This window comes from Eurosta solidaginis, chromosome 4, assembly GCF_040869045.1.
Source record: "Eurosta solidaginis isolate ZX-2024a chromosome 4, ASM4086904v1, whole genome shotgun sequence".
Lineage (NCBI taxonomy): Eukaryota > Metazoa > Arthropoda > Insecta > Diptera > Tephritidae > Eurosta > Eurosta solidaginis.
The window spans coordinates 116,964,558-116,985,204 of record NC_090322.1 but is presented as its reverse complement, the minus strand read 5'-3'; the positions used below and the strand labels follow the sequence as shown (position 1 = coordinate 116,985,204).

Sequence of the window (20,647 nt, the reverse complement as noted above, 5' to 3'; positions counted from 1 at the left end):
CCTAAACGTTGCCGATGAAGGAATTTAGCAGTTCCCGAAATGGATCTATACAACGAGCTTTGGCAGTTGTCTAAAATTTTTTCTTTCTTCTATTCTAATTTAAAAATTTTTTCAATTAAGAAAAAATTTTATCATAACAATAATAATGATAAAAAATTATTGTTAGGCCTTGAGCTCGATTCGAACCCGCGATCTTAAAATCAGTAGGCCGATATAACAACAAAAATTGTTAATACATCCCAGAGCACGGGGAAAAAAAGTGTCAATAAATTATGACACTATGGCGGCATTGCCAACAAACAAGTCCAATTTTCACAGCCATTCTGCAACAGATGTCGCAGTGTTGTGAATATCAATTGGCACGAAACAGAATAGAAGTAGGATTAATGAAGACAAACAAAAAACCGCTGTGATGGCTGAATGGTTATAGCAGCGGCGCCTAAACGTTGCCGATGAAGGAATTTAGCAGTTCCCGAAATGGATCTATACAACGAGCTTTGGCAGTTGTCTAAAATTTTTTCTTTCTTCTATTCTAATTTAAAAATTTTTTCAATTAAGAAAAAATTTTATCATAACAATAATAATGATAAAAAATTATTGTTAGGCCTTGAGCTCGATTCGAACCCGCGATCTTAAAATCAGTAGGCCGATATAACAACAAAAATTGTTAATACATCCCAGAGCACGGGGAAAAAAAGTGTCAATAAATTATGACACTATGGCGGCATTGCCAACAAACAAGTCCAATTTTCACAGCCATTCTGCAACAGATGTCGCAGTGTTGTGAATATCAATTGGCACGAAACAGAATAGAAGTAGGATTAATGAAGACAAACAAAAAACCGCTGTGATGGCTGAATGGTTATAGCAGCGGCGCCTAAACGTTGCCGATGAAGGAATTTAGCAGTTCCCGAAATGGATCTATACAACGAGCTTTGGCAGTTGTCTAAAATTTTTTCTTTCTTCTATTCTAATTTAAAAATTTTTTCAATTAAGAAAAAATTTTATCATAACAATAATAATGATAAAAAATTATTGTTAGGCCTTGAGCTCGATTCGAACCCGCGATCTTAAAATCAGTAGGCCGATATAACAACAAAAATTGAAAAGTAAGTACTTTAATAATAACATAAACTCTCTTAATTGGTTTTTGTTTTCCAATTGAAATCTTTTCTAAGCGAGCAGAAAATAATTTTAAGCTTTAGAAAAAACTCCAATTATTTGAATAATCTACAACTTAAAGCTTAGTAGAAATTCAGATTAGGTTTACTCTTTTTTCAGATCAAGAATATTCAAAGGTGTCGTGGAATCCGATTGCTGTCATAATTGATGAACTTAAAAATGTACGACTTGTAATTAAGTCAGACTTATTATTGTTCTAAATCTAATTATTCAAACAATAATTCTACAACCCATAGCAGGAGTATTGATTGGTTTCAAATCTAATTCCGACAGCAATCGTATCACATCCCTTATTATATATGTACGTGATATTGCAACTTAAATTAATACTGTTGATATAAAGAAAAGTAAATACTTTAATAATAAATCAACTCTCTTAATTGATTTTTGTTTTCCAATTGAAATCATTTCCTGTGCATGCACATCGCTAACCTGTGTTGGCAAAAGATATGATTATACTGTCTTCGATAGATGTCGGACGAGCCGCTACTCGGCGAAGTAGAGATGACCGTTGTGTCGGTGGCAGCTGTTACAACAGCAGTTTCTAACTTTACACCATCCGTACGGTGTGATGAAAGCTTCACTGCCTTTTCCAATTGCTTGGCGCCAGCAATTTTTGCTGTTTGTAACGCTTTAGCTGTAATGCAAATATATAGATGGGTTAAAGTGGTTTTCGTATGTTATTCAACAACTCACCCTATACCATCATCACAGCCTCCTCATCGATTTTGAATATGTGTACTGTTTCAGTATTCAGACCTAGTTCGTTTGGTGCAATATTTTCGATATACTATCCGTTAGGCATACAATTAGGTGCAATCGATTCATTCATATACTGTGGGTATTTGAGCCGTAGAAGCAATGGCAGATATTTTGATTCTTTTTGAAGTGTAACATTTGTAAACAGTTGGGTTTCTCTGCTGTCACCATCACCACTAGAGAGCTATTGAAGAAACGCTCGACCAAGATAATATGTGAGATTTACACGCATAGATTTCTTCCACCTTTTCACAGTTATTGATGGAGAAAATGCGAAAGCCATATTTACCATCCAATACCGAAATAGAACTGTAGAGGAAGAAACATTTTATAAAATTTAATAAAATCAAAAAATGATAGTTGTGCTAAAATGGGGTAACGTATTGTATGTTAAAGTATAGCGAAGTCTCAGCGGCTTTGTCCTGGTGAAAATTGAGTTTGAATAGGTTTTATTCTTCATTCTTAGAAACATGTACGAAGGTACCTGGTAAGATATTAAAAATCCTCAACGCTTTTTTTGCTATAACTTAAAAAACTCATATTCAAACTTCTGCTTAACTTCTACATATCAATAGCTACCTTTACCACCAGGAGTCACTATTGCTTCTACGCCTATGCTATTGTTTCCTACATCGATGGGCTTTGTAATAAAATACACAGCTATCTCCCCAATCTCTCCAGTTTTGTCGCCTCGCGAAACCTGATATTGTCACCAACCAAATCATCGGTGACCTTATTTAAAACATGACCGCGCCAAATGTCGACCATATGGCATTACCCTACCGACTGTCTTACACCCTAAAATTTTGGGTGTGACTTTCGATCAGGATCTACATCTTGGAGAGCATGCACTAGCAATTGTAACGAAAATCGTCGTCGGTGTGAGGTCTTAGCCGATCTCCAGATCTGTAGAAAAGGAGCTTATTAGCTTAATGCTTAAGATGATGCGGGAATAACCAAGTAAGCTCCTTCCAACCTTTGATTCGGGGTATGGTATAATGGTATGAAGATGATAGCGTGCGGCAACATCGCGAGCTTGCGATGGCTGGAGGAAGTGGTTCCAAACCTCCAAAGCCAGGGCACGAACGCTCGTTTTGAGATGGTGGATAAAGCGCAAATCCCAAGGTAACAAAAGTTAAGGTATGGATACCATGCGTGATGAAGTCGGAGGATACACTGCGACTTTTGCAGAATCAGAATCCGAACATACCGACACAGGATTCGAAGGTCCCTACTGTATCTCGGCCTACGGACGAAGGTTAGTTATACATCTTCCAAATAAACAAGCAGGCGGAGGATATATTGTACGCGCAGCTTGGAAAAATGTCCTTAGGTACAGGCAAAATGTATATGCGACTCAGGAAAAGAAGTCGCGGGTATTAAAGTCCTAACACGGTGGACGTCGAAAAGGACCTCAAAAGCCTAAGGGAAAAAAGACAGGTGGAGGTAGCCCACGTCACCCCGAATGTGTTAGAAGGGGACCAACAGCCAGATGGTGCTGTGAGTCGCACAGAGGAACACTCGGCACAACAGGTACAAGAGGCTGAAGGGGGCTTCGAACACTCTAAACCAAAAGGGCTAGAGGAGGACGACGACGTCACGATAAAGGTGCTGGAGGGGGACAAGCAGCCCATTGGTACTGCGAGTCATACAGATAAACCTCCAACACAGTAAAGTGGCGTCGAGCGAACTCCTCCTCCTAACGCGCTGATCCAGGAGCCGTGGCTTCCATCGGGAGGAAAGGTTTCTGGACTTAGCGCGCGCGGATTTGGCGTTTACTATGCGCAAACGGAAGGACGGGTGCGAGCTGTAGTAATGGTAAGGAAACAGCTGCATTCATATATGCTGCCTAATTACACTACTGAGGACCTCGTAGTGGTGGTGAAATCCCGGGCTCAGATGGTACATGTCCGGCCATGCTACAAGTTTCAAGTAGGGCGGTAGTGGGATGGCTTAAAATAATATTCCATGGGTGCATAAACTGAATCATGTACCGCACTCTTGGAGAACTGCTCGTGTAGCTTTCCTACCAAAGGCGGGGAAGATCGGTCACGTGTATCCCAAAGATTATAGATCCATAATTTCTGCTCAAAACCTTTGAGAGGCTGATAGATGTGTACATAAAGTCCAACGTGGATGAAAAGCTGCTCTCCACAACACAACAGGCGTACACCAAAGGCAAGTCAGTAGACACCGCATTGCATAGGGTGGTAATAAGCATAGAAAAAGCCCTGGAATATAAGGAATATGCTCTAGAAGTCTTCTTAAGCATTGCTTTCTAAATGGGCGATTATTGATGGTCTTAATTACGTTAAAGTACATCCAGCTTTACCCAGATGGATCGACTGCATGTTAAACTGCAGTAAGATTACATCGCAATGGGGATTGTACGCGGCCACGAAATTAGTGGACAGGGGCACTCCGGGTGCTATCACCTCTGCTGTGGACGCTGGTCATTAACCAACTGCTTAGGGGATTCTACGAGGGACGAGAAAAACTTACGGTTTACGCAGATGACGTTGCATATGGTATTGTTTACAAAGAGGTACAAGGTCCCTAATTGGACCAGGCCTAAGTTAGGAGGGGCGACCCTACGGGGAAAACTTGCACAAAATATCTAGGAATGATCCTAGACAGTAAGCTGTCATGGAAGCTCAACGTGGAGGAGAGGGTGAGGAAGGCTTAAACGGCACTTTATGCATGTAAAAGAATGCAAAAGAACCGGCATATACGATCAGAAGGAACTCGATGACGATGCCTCAAAACTAACAACCAAAAGCAATAATTATCATTTCACTGACACAAATTTTATAGTTTTTTCTTCCGGAGTTGGACACAATCTTTTCATAATTTTACTTAACAATTTAAGATTAGAAATTTTTTTCAATTTGTATTTTGACTTTCCAGCAACAACAGAATCATGTTTAATTGTACGCCGCACAATCATTATAGCATCATGTAACGAAGCTCAGTTTCTTTCAAAAATTGTTCGGCACCGCCACGTAAAATCAATGTATATGTTCTAGCATTAACGCAACCTTTAAATAATTATAAACTATAAAAATGAAGTTAATGTCAAACCCACTATCAAACCTTGGAAAATGTTGAAATGTTCACCACCAACTTGACGTTCTTCAAAGTAATCACATTGACCCAAAACACTTGAATTAATATCATTAGCTGTAGTCATAACAGCGCCACCACAAGCTTTCATTGTACGTTTCAAATCTTCTTCTGGTATACTAACAGAACATTTCACGATCTGCAAAATACTGTGTACCAACATCACCAATTGGTAGTTTAGAAAACACAACATTGACGCCTTACTTACCTATTTTATTGTACAGGAGACGCCATTCAGCATTAACAATTTTCTGATACTCTTGGACATTGGAGACCATTGCTGTGGCAGAGCATTTTTCAAATAAAGCACTTTGTTGTTCCTTTGATTGGCGCTTCCACATGTACAGCCATGTCATATTTTGGTCATGCATAATTATAATGCTTTACGTATAGCTTTAATGATGATACGTGCATGCATACCTTCCTCAACATATGGTTTAACTTGTTTTAAGATTTCACCTGCTTAAAGTACTACTGAAGTGGTGCCATCGCCGACCTGATAAGAGAAACATTTTTATTCTACACATTCTAATATAACAAAAAACTTACCTCAGCATTTTGAATTTTGGCGATGTCTACTAGAGTTTTACGGCTGGATTCACAATATCCAATAGTTTCATAATGGTTGCCCCATCATTTGAAATTGTGGCCTTACCACTGGAATCAACAATATGCTTGTCCATACTACGTGAACCCAATTGAATGCGAGGCATTGATGTGGATATGAGTTGAGGTTTACCATGAGAGCTATCGGTACCCAAGCATTTTTTACACAAATACTCATGTATCCAATACAAGTTCAGGACGTTCATATTTATCGACACGCTGTCCGGTATGGCCCAAATGTTGGAAATATGCAATTGGCACTGTTGACAAAAAATATGGATCAATGAACACAAGTAAAAGTGAAAGAATTTTTTTACCATCTCTTGTTACTTTACACATTTGACATTGGAAACGACGACCAGCATCTACAAGTTGCTATTCCTCATGGAACTTGGGGGTGGGGAGGGAGGGATGGCCTGAAGGTTTAATGTGGCCATATAAATCGTTCCCGAGATGGTCGGGCCAGCACCTTAATGGTGCTGTGTTACCGGAGCGTATCGGATCTGTATCCGACAAAGGACCATCACATCGATAACACTCCCCAAAACCTTCGGGGAGTAACTAATCGCTACAACAACAACAACCAGTAACAGGTGCAGGTGGTTGCTAAAGAAAATAACACAAAAATAATCATCAGCAAATTTGTAAATTATTAGTTGTATTAGCATACATTATAACCAGGACGTCCGGACGTGTCCGGGTATTGGGGGTTGACACGGCTTGGGTGGTTGACTGAGCATTGGCGTCTGTCCAGGTTGTGTTGGTGGCATCATAAAAGCCACCAATAACAAGTGCCAAGAATATATCCGCGGCATACCTGCCGACCAAAATGATTCAAGGGGTTGTGATTGCCAACCTCACCTACCCGTGGCGAATCCTGTACCTAACAATTTGGTGTGAACAATTGGTGCCAGTTAACCCTCTGAAATAATCGGCGCAATTGTACGCCATTGTGTTGGCATTAATTAGGCAAAATGCAAAAACTTTTCATCCTCCTCGCGTGACCATTCTGTCTTCTTTAAGCTAGGATCAAGCCATTCGTACCAGCGTGCCTTACATTACTTGGCAGATTTGCGGTGCAGCAGTGATACAATACGTGACCACTGGTTTTTGCCATATTTCATTACAGCTACTTTGAGGATTTCATCCTGAAAGTTATCAATTTAGTTAATAAACGGCCAAGAGTAACCAGTCACGTCAAATGCTTACCTCAGTGTTTCTCCACACACCACCTTTTATCATTATTCGCGGCATGGTGCTATATAATTGTGAATTCTTTCGATGAGCACAAAAATCAAATCAAAAATTTTTGTCGAAATAAACAGCAAAAATCATTGTATATTAAAGACTTTGGGAAAATTTTAGAATAGCACCCCCGAGTTCGGGGTAAAACTTGGTATCAAATGAAAGAGGGAGTTCTCCCGATCACAAATATATATATTTTACAGTGCGCAAACTTATAATTTAAAAGTTATTTGTTGTTAAAGTTTGCAAATTTAACAAATTTCTATAGAACTTTAAATTACAATTTACACATCTTTCAAAACCTTAATCCACATACATATCTATATAAATTGGCAACGATAAACTTAAATTGCATTTTAGTATATTTCACATTTCATTATTGCATTGTTTTCACTTATTATAAATGTTTTTATTAAATCAATCGCGCTTTTGTAGCAACATGCACATATATATATATACATATATTTTATTGATGACATTACAAAGCTGTGCTGCCACATATATATACGTATACACATATAAAATTTGTATAGAAATTTGCAAACTTTAACACCAAATTACTTTTAAATTATAAGTTTGCGAGCTTTAAAATATATATATATGTGATCTGGAGAACTCCCTGTTAATTTTAAATATTTCCGGAGATATTCCATTTAAAACTCAAAATTGAAAGAATTTTCGACCATCAAATGTTTTGCTGTCTCTGCTGAATTAGAAATGGCGAATTTTTTTGCACGCAAAAATTACGTATTTTGCTATCCCTATAAAAATATTAGGTGCGAGAGAGCACGATACATTGTGGGAAAGCTAAATTTGTCAACATGCTATTTCATTTGAAGAATTTTTCATTCCAAATCGTCACCCCTGTCAAAAATTCGTGTGTTTGTGTGCGTTTTTGGTCTCACGATTTTTGCAGGGCAATAACTTGGTCACCAATTATCGTCTTAATGACTTTTACATTGCTGTCGTGAAAAAGGTAACGCATGCGCGCTCTCAAAATAGTGTACGTGTGACTCGCTTTCTCGCTCTTACCTGTTGTGTTTTCGACATTCCTTCTCGCTCGATGTTATTTACATTTTTAAGTTACTTCCTCAGTTATGTTTTCGTTATCGCTAACCAAAACATATGCAACAACAACAACACGGCTAACTGGCCTATCGGTTACCCGTATCGGTTACCTTCTGTCAAATCGTTTTTTCCATGAATGAAACGCGTCCTTTAAGTTCAGATAATATTTAATTATAAATAATTCGTATATACAATGTTTTTGTACAATTTAAATTATTCCCTTATTACTCTAGTGTACTTTACATATGTGTATATTGATATGTACAAGCTAATTAAGTACAATAACGTCTGTTAATAGATGTGCCCTCTCTGAAACTTTCGAAGCTCAGTGATGAGGCCCAATTTTTCCTGCGCTGGTGGTGTTGTTCAACATCAGTTTGCAGTCGATTTATAGGTGATATTGATCCTTTGGTCTTGACCCTTTCCCATAGTATGCTTGTTAGCGCCTTATCTGTGGTACTAAAAAGGCGGGGGGATAGTTGTCGCCGTTTTCTTATAATTTGAGCTAATTTATGTTCTTCCTTCAGCTACAGCTGGAATATTTGGAATATTGCTATGCGCACATCGTCAAAATCAAATTACCTAGAATGAGAAAGAAACTAATATCAGTAAGGATAGATTAAAATTTTTAGTATAATTAACCCGAAAAGTGTTCTATAAATAGGGCTCCACAATTAGCTCTTTTCTGAGAGGCCAAAGGCACAAGGGACTCAAGGAGATTTCAGATAACTAGAATCAGGGGTACCCGAAGATACTTCGCTGTTGCATTCATAGAGAACACAACATTATAACAAGGGATAATTGATTGATGTTACGAAGGAAATTAGACGTGCTACAAAAACAAACAAATGCAGATGACTGTTTAATTCAACAACAACAACTGTTTAATTCATTATACGAAGTTCTTGTATGGACGTGCAGTATGAAAAGTGCAAAGTACTGCTAAAACTGATTTCCCCGAGTAACCCGGGAACGAATTGATGTGACTACGCCTATCCTTATTTAGCAGCAGGGTCTAGAACCTGTTCCCTGTTGGACAGGAAAGTAAACGTTTGGTTATCTCCAAGTTGATCATATGCTATTACACAATATACTCGTTTGCTGCATCCGACCAGTACATCCAACTTTCCCAGATTTTCTGGGCTCAGCAAGGGTATCCTCTTGAATGGTGCATTTGTTGCACGCTGCTGCCTGGCCGCTCACCCAACAACACAAGACACGACGGAACTTTCCTTGGGACACCCAAGGTCACTAAGGCTTCTCATGGCTCCAGCGGGTTAGGGGGTTTAAAATATAACCGCGGTAGGCATGCCTGCGTAAGAGGCGATTAAAATACCATATTGGTTCAGGGGGCTGTGTAGCGCAACCCGTTCATTGAGTTGCTAGCGCAATATATAGCTTCTCCAACCCAATTGTGAACCTCACCTACCCGTGGCGAATCCTGTTTCTTTAACAGCCGAGGCTCTGGCGACCCCATGTTCTTTATGGATCTACATTTGAAGGCGCTTAGTTAGCTGACATCGCTTACTTAAACGGTTGATTCTAAAGTAAAAACCAAAACAAAATATAGGTTAGGTTGAACTGGCGGGTTCATGGCGACCTCACATAGACTGAAAGAGTCCGTAGTGTTACCAGAAGTTTGTTTTAACGACCAAGCTAAAAACCCTATCAACAACCAGGACATGTTATAAAATAACTCCGTCCTCTTGACAAATACCAGAAGGTTCCTAGAACTTAAGCCACTTGCTGCTTCTAGATCTGACAGCTGTCAGCTGGAGTCTTAGCCTGGCAAGCGCAGGGCACGAGCACAGAACGTAATCGATCGTTTCCTCCTCCAACCCGCACTTCCTACATCTGCTATCACTGACCAAGCTTAATTTAAAGGCATGTGACGCCAGAAGGCAGTGTCCAGTAAGAATACCCGTCATGAGTCTACAGTCTACAGTTTAATTATAATGAAAATATAAGAATCAGTGTTTATGAATAACATATTTTAATTAATCTCTTACAACAACGCGATCGTTGGCTAAATCGCCATGTAGATAGTGTGGTGTTCCACCTTGTATAAACGTAGGTACCGTATGTGCTCAACCGTGCAAATGGGCATAAGCAGTAACATTATTCACATAAACATAGCTTGGTATTTGTGCAGGCATCAATATAGCATACATTGGTCCAGTTCGGTGTGCACCAGCCACTGGTACAAACACTTTTGAATGCATAGCTTTCATATAGATTGGATGTACAGCAGTGCTCCGGTTGTGCCAAAATGTAATGGGCTGCTCAGTCTCTTGGTACGGCTGTATAGGTATGGGCGGGTGCAATGTATTACTAGTCTGCTCAAGATCGTATGGTACATAGATGGCTCGAAGACGCCAGAGGGGATTGGAGCCAGAGTTTTCGGACCCAGAGCCAAAATATCAGTAACCCTGAAAGCACATCCGAGCATTTTCAAGCGGAAGTATTCGCCATAAGTTAGTGCGCTAAGCTGAACCTTCAGCGCCTGATACCCCAATAAAACAATTGCCATACTCAGTCAGGCAGTCAGGCCCCACTAAAGGCATTTGCGGCGTTCGAATAAAGTCAGCACTGGTCCTTCAGTGCGTAGAAAAGCTAAATCAATTAGGAGCACACAACGTAGTACTGTTGGCCTGGGTCCTAGGCCACAGGGGAGTAGAGGGTAATGAGCAGGCGGACTCAGTGTTTAAGTTATTGCGTCGCTCCCACAAATTGTCATCCTCCCAGCAGATCCTTGCAGCGGGTCTGCGCCATACTCTCCTCTTCCGGGAAGGTATCGACCCCAATCCGGTTCCTTCTCCTGACCCCGGTCCTGAGAAATGAGTTTGCTGCGTTTGCTGGAAAAGAATCTTTTTAGGACGGTCATATATATAAGGGCCTGAAATATTTCAATGAACTTAATTATCACATAAAAAGTAGTAATAACTTCAATACTTTTAAAAAAAGTTTATTGGAGCATTGTAAAACCCTTCCAATAAGATAACGTTTTTCTCCTCTTATTTTTTACATGATATATCCGATACTGGAGCGCGAAAAGGGAATGGTAATATTGGAAGCAGCAAAATACAATGCATCCGGCCCTAAGGAAAAGAAAATCGGTCGCCACCTGTAACTCCAGACATTTCCAACAACTAATTTCGCTGGAATTCGGTATTTCCAGCTGGTATTTACTGTTGCTGATCGGAATCACTCGCATTCCGACAGCATTAATATAACAATAAAATTATATAATGTGTAACAAAAATAACGAAAATTATATAACGAAAATAAGGCCAAATAAAAGTTGGAGCAGGGGGGATTGGAAACATGTCCTTTTCAACCTCCCATTATATGTTGAGCTGTGCTAATCGGAATCTTCATGCATTCCGACAGCGTATTTACTAAACAAAGTTGAGGGGTGATTGGATACACGTTATTATCAACTTCCAGCATCCAAAGACATGTTTAGCTGTGTTGATCGGAGACTAATACATTCCGACAGCTTAAAATACACATATAATTGAAAAATATAAGTTCCAAATTTTGTTGCCTTAAGCTGGGAGCACTGGAGGATTGGAAACGCGTCCTTTCCAACCTTCCTAAAATGAGTGGCTCCCAGACTCGTCCCTTTGTCACGCTAGTAAATATGCTGATCGGAATCAAATGGCATTCCAACAGCATATTCAATAGAAATAAGTGATTATAACAATGAATTGTACTTAGTAGTTTAAGTTTTAGGCCTAAACAGCCGTAATAATAAATAAATTAAATCAAAAAAATAAATACTCTTGTCAGTGTTTCAAGTGCAAGGGATGGTTGCATCGGACAGGTTGCTCTGGGCTAGATTCCAAAATCCAGCGTCCTCGTAACTTTTATAAATCTTTTGTGGCTCTTTTTGTTCACGGCCTCATTACATCATGAGGAAATACGGCACCTGAGAACACAGCCGTATGAAGCTTAAAAACACAAGCATGTCTTCAGTGAACTCCACAAACAGGCGTCGGACCTCTATGCCGGTGATTCCTGTACTCAAAGAACAAAACTAGCAGAGGAGGAACGCACTCTCCCTAGGGAAACGAGAGTAGTCACTCTAGCTCAACTTCGAGCTGGATAACGTAACAGGTTAAACTCTTACCTATCCAGAATCAACCGACATACAAAACATTGTCCTGCTTGTAATGTGTCCCCACATGACACCAACCATCTCTTTAACTGTATTGTGGAACCAACGCCTCTAGCACTCCTCTCATTATGGTCCACCCCTGTTGAAACAGAAAGTTTCTTTGGACTCCCGTTAGAGAATATTGATGACAATTTGTGATCGGTCGCACCTATTGGATGGGGGCGAAGCACTGCTACAACAACAACAGCAGGCGGACAACACGGAAAGAGAGGCAGCAACTGCATGACCCATCGATCTCGAGCCGTTACTGCCAGTTGGCCCACAGGGGCATTTATTAGCAGAAGGGTGGGAAAAGAGAGAACACTGGCGCAATATGCCAGGCCTGAGTCAATCTAAGTTCATGTTAGGGGGTTACAGCACAACTCGATATAGGGCATTAATAGGCCTCTCAAAAAGATAACCTAAGAACCCTAACGGCTATTCTTACAAGACACAATAGGCTGAACAGTCACATGCAAAAGCTGGGTATACTATCGAACAACACATACCGATTTTGTGATGGATCAGCAGACGGTGGACCATATCCTTCTAGATTGCGGCGCAATTTCAAGACGTAGGGCTAAGTTTATGGGCTCACCTTGGCCAGAGCATTCCCACATTTAATCCCTCAAGCCAAGAACACTGCTGGGGTTCATCAAGGAAGTCGGCTAGGATGAGGTGCTGTGAAGGAGATGTGCAAGTCACTGTGCAATCCTCAATAAATTATCTATCTATCTACGTTCCGGTAACAAGCACCATTGTGGCACTAGCCCCACCATCTCGGGAACTATTGATATGACTACATTAAACCTTCTAGGGATTGAATATTAATAATGCCGGCAATGCGAAAGTCTGCAAAAATGTACCATTCTCCATGGAATGCTCGATATATAACTTTCCACGTTTTGAAACAGTGATGAAAAGAGCAAAATTTACTAAAATTTTAACTGGCTGTGGGTAGTAAGGTGTTGATGTCCTCTCTTAACGCAATGTAATGACAACTGCGATTCACGGAAGATGACAAAAATCTTGCAAATCTACTGATAATAATTAATTTTTCCTCCCCTTCCTTTCTATGCAGTTCTATGCATACATACATATATGTTTTTCTCCCAAACGCTAATTAAAAAAATTAATTGGTTTTCACATGAACTTCGAACTCTGTCGTATTTGCATTCTTCAGTTGATTATCAACAAAAGCATGACAAATTATCACTAAAAAATTCATACATGTTCCTTATATATTTAATATGGTAGCCAATTTACTTACCCTTTCTGGTGCGATGATTCCTGCACAATCGGGCCTGACTAGACGCGATTTTTTTTTCCTTAAGAGAGCGTGCTTAACGCGAGCCATATCATGTTATGGCACACCTTTGGTGATTCAAAAAATCAAAGACATTTCTGCTTCTAATGCTTCTAGGATAGCAGCAGCAGCTCCCGGTGGCGCCACATAAATACCAGTTGCATGCCGATCAGTTGCCTTTTTTGCTCCGGCTACCTATTCAATTTTAATTCACATTAAATTATCTACTATTGCAATTTTAATCACTACAAATCAATATAAATTACCGAAGCAAATACTGGCAAACCAAGATGCGTAGTTCCACTCTTTTTTAGGGAAATACATCCAACCAGTTTGGTACCGTATTCCAAAGCATGTTGCTTGTAAAGTACCTTGTATCCTTGCCAAATGGCACGTGAACCTGCATTTAATTGTAGATTTCCTCTGATTTTGCCATATTCTGAGCTGAATCGCAACCCGGCGGAGATGATATCTATTAGAATAATATAACATTTTTTTATTATTTTAAAATGCACATATGTACGTATGAATGAAAATCAGAAAGTAAATAATGTTGTTGTTGTTGTAGCGATAAGGACACTCCCCGTTATCGACTTTGTTGGTCCTTTACCGGATGCAGATCGGGTACGTTCCGGGAACCATTAAGGTACTAGCCCGATCATATCGGGAGCGATTTAGTTGACATGAAACCTTGTAGGCCATCCCGTCGATTCTATACAACTTAATATGGTAACGATTTAAAAGACGGTGCACCACCTAATTTTTATCAAAAGTTATCAAACGTGGAATCAGAAGACGCGCCTCGAGCTCCGTTTTTATTATTATTTGATATTTTTAAATTGGTGGTGTACCGTCTTGTAAAACGTTACCCTTAATATTATTTTGGGCGAAGGCCGCCAACGCAAAAAGATGGTCTCTGCAGCAAAATGTTTAATTTCCGTCACATGTCACAACTAAAATTAACTTAATGTTATTTTGGGCGAAGGCCGCCAACGCAAAAAGGTGTTCTCTGCAACAAAATTTTTAATTTCCGTCACATGTCACAACTAAAAGCACAAGATATTTTTCGTTGTAAACAAATATATTTTTTTTGCGTTTCAATGTTTTCCGGAATAATTAATGAACTGTCATTTTGATGACAGCATGAAACGTCGATGCGTTAGTGGAGAGCGAAAAAAGCTTTGAATGGGTGGGTGAACTGGTTACCTCCGTTGTTGTTGTTGTTGTTGTAGCAATGCTCGCCCACCTAAATAGCCGCGACCGATCACAAATTGTCATCAATATCCTCTAACGGGAGTCCAAGGAAACTTGCCGTTTCAACAGGGGTGGACCATAAGGAAAGGGGTGTTAGAGGCGTTGGTTCCACATTACAATTAAAGAGATGGTTGGTGTCATGTGGGGACACATTGCAAGCAGGGCATACATTTTGTATGTCGGGGTTGATTCTGGATAGGTAAGAGTTTAACCTGTTACAGTATCCAGAACGAAGTTGAGCAAGAGTGACACGCGTTTCCCTGGGGAGTATGCGTTCCTCTTCTGCGAGTTCTGGATATTTTTCTTCAGGTACTGGATTCACCGGGCAATTCCCGACATAAAGGTCCGACGCCTGTCTATGGAGTTCACCAAGGACCTGCTTGTGTTTTTCCGCTTCATACGGCTGGGTTCTCAGGTGCCGTATTTCCTCAAAATGCTTACGGAGATGACTCCTTAGGCCCCTAGGCGGTGCTGGTTCGTCAATCAGATGTCTGTTGGGATGCCCAGGTTTCTGGGTATTCAACAGAAACTGTTTGGTCAGCATCTCATTTCTCTCCCTGATGGGGAGTATTCTCGCCTCATTATGCAGATGGTGTTCTGGGGACATAAGAAGGCAGCCCGTGGCGATTCTGAGAGCAGTTACCTCCGTCTTGTAGGGTAGTGAGTTGCCATACATTCACAAATAACAAATATTATGCCATGGCTACACTAAACGATATTAGAACTAATCTACACTATATGTAGTCAATTGTGCTTGTCGTCACTTTTGACTACGCTGTGTCAATTTAAATGTCAGCTAAATGAAAACGGCCCCATTTCTGTTAGCCAGTTGATATGGCAACACTTGACTGTCAAAATGCATTTGGCAGCATGTTGGCATTTTTCTCTACGTTTATATTTACACAGCTGATTTCTTGAATAAACTGCACCAAAATCGACTTGCAAATTTTAGGTAAGTAAAGAAATTACACTACTCAACAAATTTTCATCAACTTTAGTCTCCAAGAATAAAATAGGCCTTTCCTAAAGTGAAATTATGAAAATTCCCATTTTTGCAGAACACTACTTCAAAATAGGTACGGCAAAAATTTTTATTTTTCATTTTTTCGTTTTAAACTGTTGAATTATGCATTATACTAATTCCCATACAAATTTCTTGCCTTCACCTCCCTTAAGTATCTTCAGTAGTTTGGCCACTATGCCAAAAAACCTTCAAAAAATTTTGAAAAAAAAACGAAATTTTTTACAAAATTTCAGATTTAACCACTTTAAAATCGGAAAAATTCTATTGACGAAAAAAAGTTAGCCTCCTATGTTGTAGGTCATTTAATTACGAAAGTTTTAAGCATACCAGTACAACAATCAGACGTGCCGTTGAGACTATAGCCCCGTTAACTTCTTCGGCTTTCTTTGGTTACACCCTTTATTTTTCAAAGCTCGTAGCGATGTCACCAAACAAAGAGCAGAAGTAGCTATATTAATTTTTATATTTTTACGCATTTTATTTGTTTATATTATTTTATTTTCAAATATTCTTTTTATTTATATAAAGCTGATCAGCTGCCAAGAAATGACGTTTAAGCTTTTACATGAAATATGAAAATGGACTGTCAATCAACTGACACGTAAGGTTTGACATCAGAAATGAAAACAGAAGGTCAATCAATTGACACGTGGTTTTGACGAAAGCGTTTGACACTCATACTTTGTGCCAGTTAAGGAGATGTAATGAAAACGATTTTGACACCAAATGACCAGCTGTCACTTGATGTCAATATTTGATGTCATTAATTTTGACATAATGGAAACCAGCCTTTAATGTGTTTATGTAGCTTGCTTTAATGTTTTTGTTGTTTGTGCATTTATTTATAGCTGCGACATATAAGCAGTTTTTCATATATATGAGTTTAACTCAAGCTTTTGCATTATGAATACATTGCACGTATTTTTATGGAGAATGGTAGAATGAGCGACACTGGCGCCATCTGATATTGAAAAGTAGCCAACTCCCCAATTTTGTTCCAAGAAAATCATTAGAAAGAGAATTTGGCATTTGCTCCACTCGTTGGTAAATTTTATAACATTTTTCGTAAGTAAAAACCCAGCAAAAATCTAGTGACCAAAGATGGCGACCACCAACAAAATATCCCACATTGTTCCACAATTATTAGTATGGCAGAATGAGATGGCCTAATTGAAATGCCCGACACATATATGCTTGCCTTTTCTTACATGCTATGTACCCTCAAATACGTCACAAAAATTTTATGCGAATCCACCATTTGTTATTTTCAGCTTGAAACGCAACAGCAGAGTAAGAAAAATTTATTTACAAATAATTTAGGATATAATAAAAACTAAATTTAAATTAAGTGTTGTGTGCGCTACGGTATTTGCATTTATATTTTCCACAAAGGAACCAAAATCAAGTGATTTTTAATGGATGTAGGTTATTGCATTTTTGGTAGCATCTGCGTACAGTGAATAATTCAATTCGTGCATATAAAAAACGTTTATACATAAATTAATATGAGCTATGGAATTTTCAATGAAACTAGGTGCCGTACTATTGGTGTCCTGTGAAAATTATAGATGTAAATGGTGAAGAAAAAGAATTTCCATTGACAAAAAGAGATTTATCAACATATTTTCCCAATCGCTTAGCGCTGAGTTTTGAAGCAGAAGAGGTACGTCATTGCATTTTAGAGCACAAAACACAAAGTGATTTACTTGATCATAAAGAAAGTTTGGCATTGTAATATATTGAGGATCAAATTCGTAGACAATTGGGCGTTACTTACGCAGAGGATAAAACAAATTTGTGCAAATTGTTCGAATAAGAAATTCACATCGGAATTTTAAAACAATTGTTTTTTTTTTTTTAATTAAATTAATATATGTAACATGTAACTAACAAAAATATCTACGAGCTTTTCAATGCTTTTTATACCCGCGTACTAGCTGCATATCCTCATCTTCGTATTCAGCATCCTGTTTTCGTTTCAATTCCCGTGCGTACAAGTCTTTAAATGCTTCAAATTCTGCAAGTGTAACATGGCACACCTTAGTTGCAAATGCATTGTCCGATTTATTGGTTATTTGATATAAAAGTGGATTCTTAGTTGGCTCATCTGGATCTACTTTAAGTGGTCTTGGTTTGAATAGACCCAGTCTTTCAAGAAAGTCATGGCGGCAACGTATCTCCTCTAATGGCTTAGATAACGCTTCTGATTTTATTTTTTCAGGTATTTCCGCACGCATTACCTCTTTCAAGTACGTCACCTTTTCTTCGGCACGTCGCTCCGACTGTTCAAGTAAATCCGGACAATTCATTAACAATTTCCAAACATTTTTGCTAGTGCCAGCAAATGATTTCAAATAACCAATATGTTTACGTAAACGTATGTTTTCGTTCACGTCTAAAAGTTCTGAATATTTTGTTAGCAGTAAAAACATTAGCTTCTAGGTGAATTGAAAGCTGCGCCAAAATTCCATTGCATCAACTAGACGTTGTGTCGGACGTGCAAACACCTCCGGATTACCGGTTGCAATGCGCAGGAAATTGCTCGTATTGAGACCGTGATTCATGAGTGTTTCATGTGCATTACGCCATTGTGCCGGGACACTCTAGCCAACAAAGGATTCACTCTCACAGCTTCGTCTATGTGCGCTTGATCCAATGGTGTTTCATCATCGAGCACTGTGCTCACCGTACTTGGTGTTGATAGCTGTTGGTCATGTATGAACTAAATTAAAAATATTCATTAACTCATTAATTTTAATCTTACTTGCTGTCTTCTGTGAAGCAACGGCACATATTTATTGGAATTTGTTAAAAATTTCCGCAACATTACGAAAGCTATAGGAACCTCGGTTCAAAACAAATAGAACAGCAGATTGCGGTGATGTGATGCCGTACTGTAAATGGCCTCGTCAAAATGGCTGCGTCACAATCGGCGCTTTCAGGAAACTTGTGTTGAGCAACAATGCAAAGAGGATAAATAAAATAAGAGCCACCAGTCTGCTACGAGTGGCGAGTAACTCCCAGAAATCAAAAAATATATGCCGAATTTTTTCAAAGAGGGACATTTTTGAATTTTCTCGCATTTATTCCTACAGTGTAGATACTTTATGCAACTGTGATTTTTGGAAAGAGAATTAATTAGTTAATTAAATACAGGCGGAAAAATAAACGCAAGTACCCCACGAAAATGGTTAGAAGACATTTTATGCACATCTCGCCCAAAAAAACAGCGACTTCCTCTTAGAAAACATTGAGCATACGTCTCTTCATAATTTATCTTCTTTGCTTTGGCTTTTTACGTTTATCGCGTCACTAAAGCTGCAGACATTGGTGCTTTATCGGTAACCTTATAACAGCTGATTCGACCAACCTTATGAGAATCAATGCAATCAATTATTGGTGCCGCTAAGGTCGTAAACATATCGTAGCCAACCAATTGGTTTTTGGTTTACCGTCGTAACAATAAACAGCTGATTACGTTAGGGATACGACTACATCATCGATGTAGCACAACACAGCGCGTCCTTTCACTCCTCCTTAATACAACGAGTACTGTTTTGAATAATGCGGCTACTTCCTTAACCAACGAAGGAACATTCCCTACAACAAACGAAAATATAATGGCGATACTACAAACAATATTACAGAAGCATATCGACCTGGAATTTAGATTGACTAAGATTGAAGAAAAGGTGCATAGTGAAATATTGAACTGTCATTTGTGAAACCCTAGTAATTGTAGCCGCAATACCTTGATTCTCTTTAATTATTATTTATGCTATAATTGCAGCTTCCAGAATTGGCAGAAGTCATGGCTCAACATTGGAAGAAAACGCACAAAATAGTATGCCGTATCAGCGGAGAAATGGAAAATGATACTCACACCGAGCTCTCTATCGTTATGCCACTAACATCGTTGGATTCAGTTTATGACATTGAGAAAAAGTTGGACTCAGATGATTATCAAGAATCAATGGTATTTTTGAATATTTTTAATTGTATTTCATAACTTAAATTGGTGGTTTTCATTTAGAAATCATATATCTTTATGCTGAAAGATGCATCATCAGACATTATTGGAGTAATGAGAAAACTTTTCTCTGACAACGTTCTTTTCAATTTTAACTGGGACGGAGTACATGGCAAACGATCTTTATCTACACTGAAACTCGTGAACAGCGTACTTTTTGGTAGTGTAATTTAAATTGTTTTAAAATGTCATTATTTTCATTGTCCATTCCTATTAATTTAGACGTTTTCAAACTGCAAGGCAGGATCGACTTCGAAGACAGCATTAGACGGTGTTTAACGCTGAGCCACAACCGGCATAAACAAAGGCGGTATCTGAGCAATAAATCCAGCTCTGCAACAGCATAAGCCTACATACAACAAACGAACAAGACACACTGAAATAATCTTGTTTAAAAACTATATAAGAACCTAATAATTCTAAGTTTTTTCCTACGTTCCTATTCTAAGGTTTTTATGCCTAATTAAAATAATATTCAACAATCGCCCAAAGTTTGCAGAGAATTTTAAAGCAATTTAATTGCAACGAATTTGTCAATAATTTTTAACCAAAAATTTATAAACTAGATGTATAAGAAATAAGTATTTTGAATATACATATTTGTGATGAACTTAACTGAAATAATTCTAAGTTTTTTCCTACGTTACTAATCTAAGCTTTTTATGCTCTAATTAAAATAATATTCAACAATCGCACAAAATTTGCAAAGATCTTTAAAGCAATCTAATTGCAACGAATTTGTCAATAATTTTTAACCAAAATTTATAAAATAGATGTATAACAAAAAATATTTTGAATATAAATGATTGCTGATGAATTTAACTGACAGTACCAATACCATCAACTAAATAGTCCTTATAAATATTGTAATCACATAATTCAAAACAAAAA

General features: G+C 38.6%; 2 protein-coding genes and 1 pseudogene across 2 annotated transcripts in view; 1 reads left to right on the top strand and 2 right to left on the bottom strand.

Annotated features, from left to right (window-relative positions):
* Positions 1-20,647, bottom strand: part of LOC137250187 (lanC-like protein 3 homolog) — a 260,066-nt gene that overhangs the window by 57,797 nt on the left and 181,622 nt on the right. The gene's annotated exons all lie outside the window — the stretch shown is intronic.
* LOC137248657 (uncharacterized) lies at positions 16,630-20,380 on the top strand. The gene is made up of 5 exons (XM_067779558.1): positions 16,630-16,644; positions 17,261-17,389; positions 19,517-19,702; positions 19,760-19,916; positions 19,979-20,380. The coding sequence occupies exons 1-5, from the start codon at positions 16,630-16,632 to the stop codon at positions 20,101-20,103; spliced, it is 612 nt and encodes a 203-aa protein (XP_067635659.1). The 3' UTR covers positions 20,104-20,380.
* Positions 17,400-18,553, bottom strand: LOC137247713 (transcription termination factor 4, mitochondrial-like; annotated as a pseudogene).

Coding starts and splice junctions, on each gene's coding strand:
- LOC137248657 (XM_067779558.1), top strand. Junction 17,390..19,516: donor TGAGTTTTGAAGCAGAAGAG/GTACGTCATTGC, acceptor CTATAATTGCAG/CTTCCAGAATTGGCAGAAGT. Junction 19,917..19,978: donor CGTGAACAGCGTACTTTTTG/GTAGTGTAATTT, acceptor CTATTAATTTAG/ACGTTTTCAAACTGCAAGGC.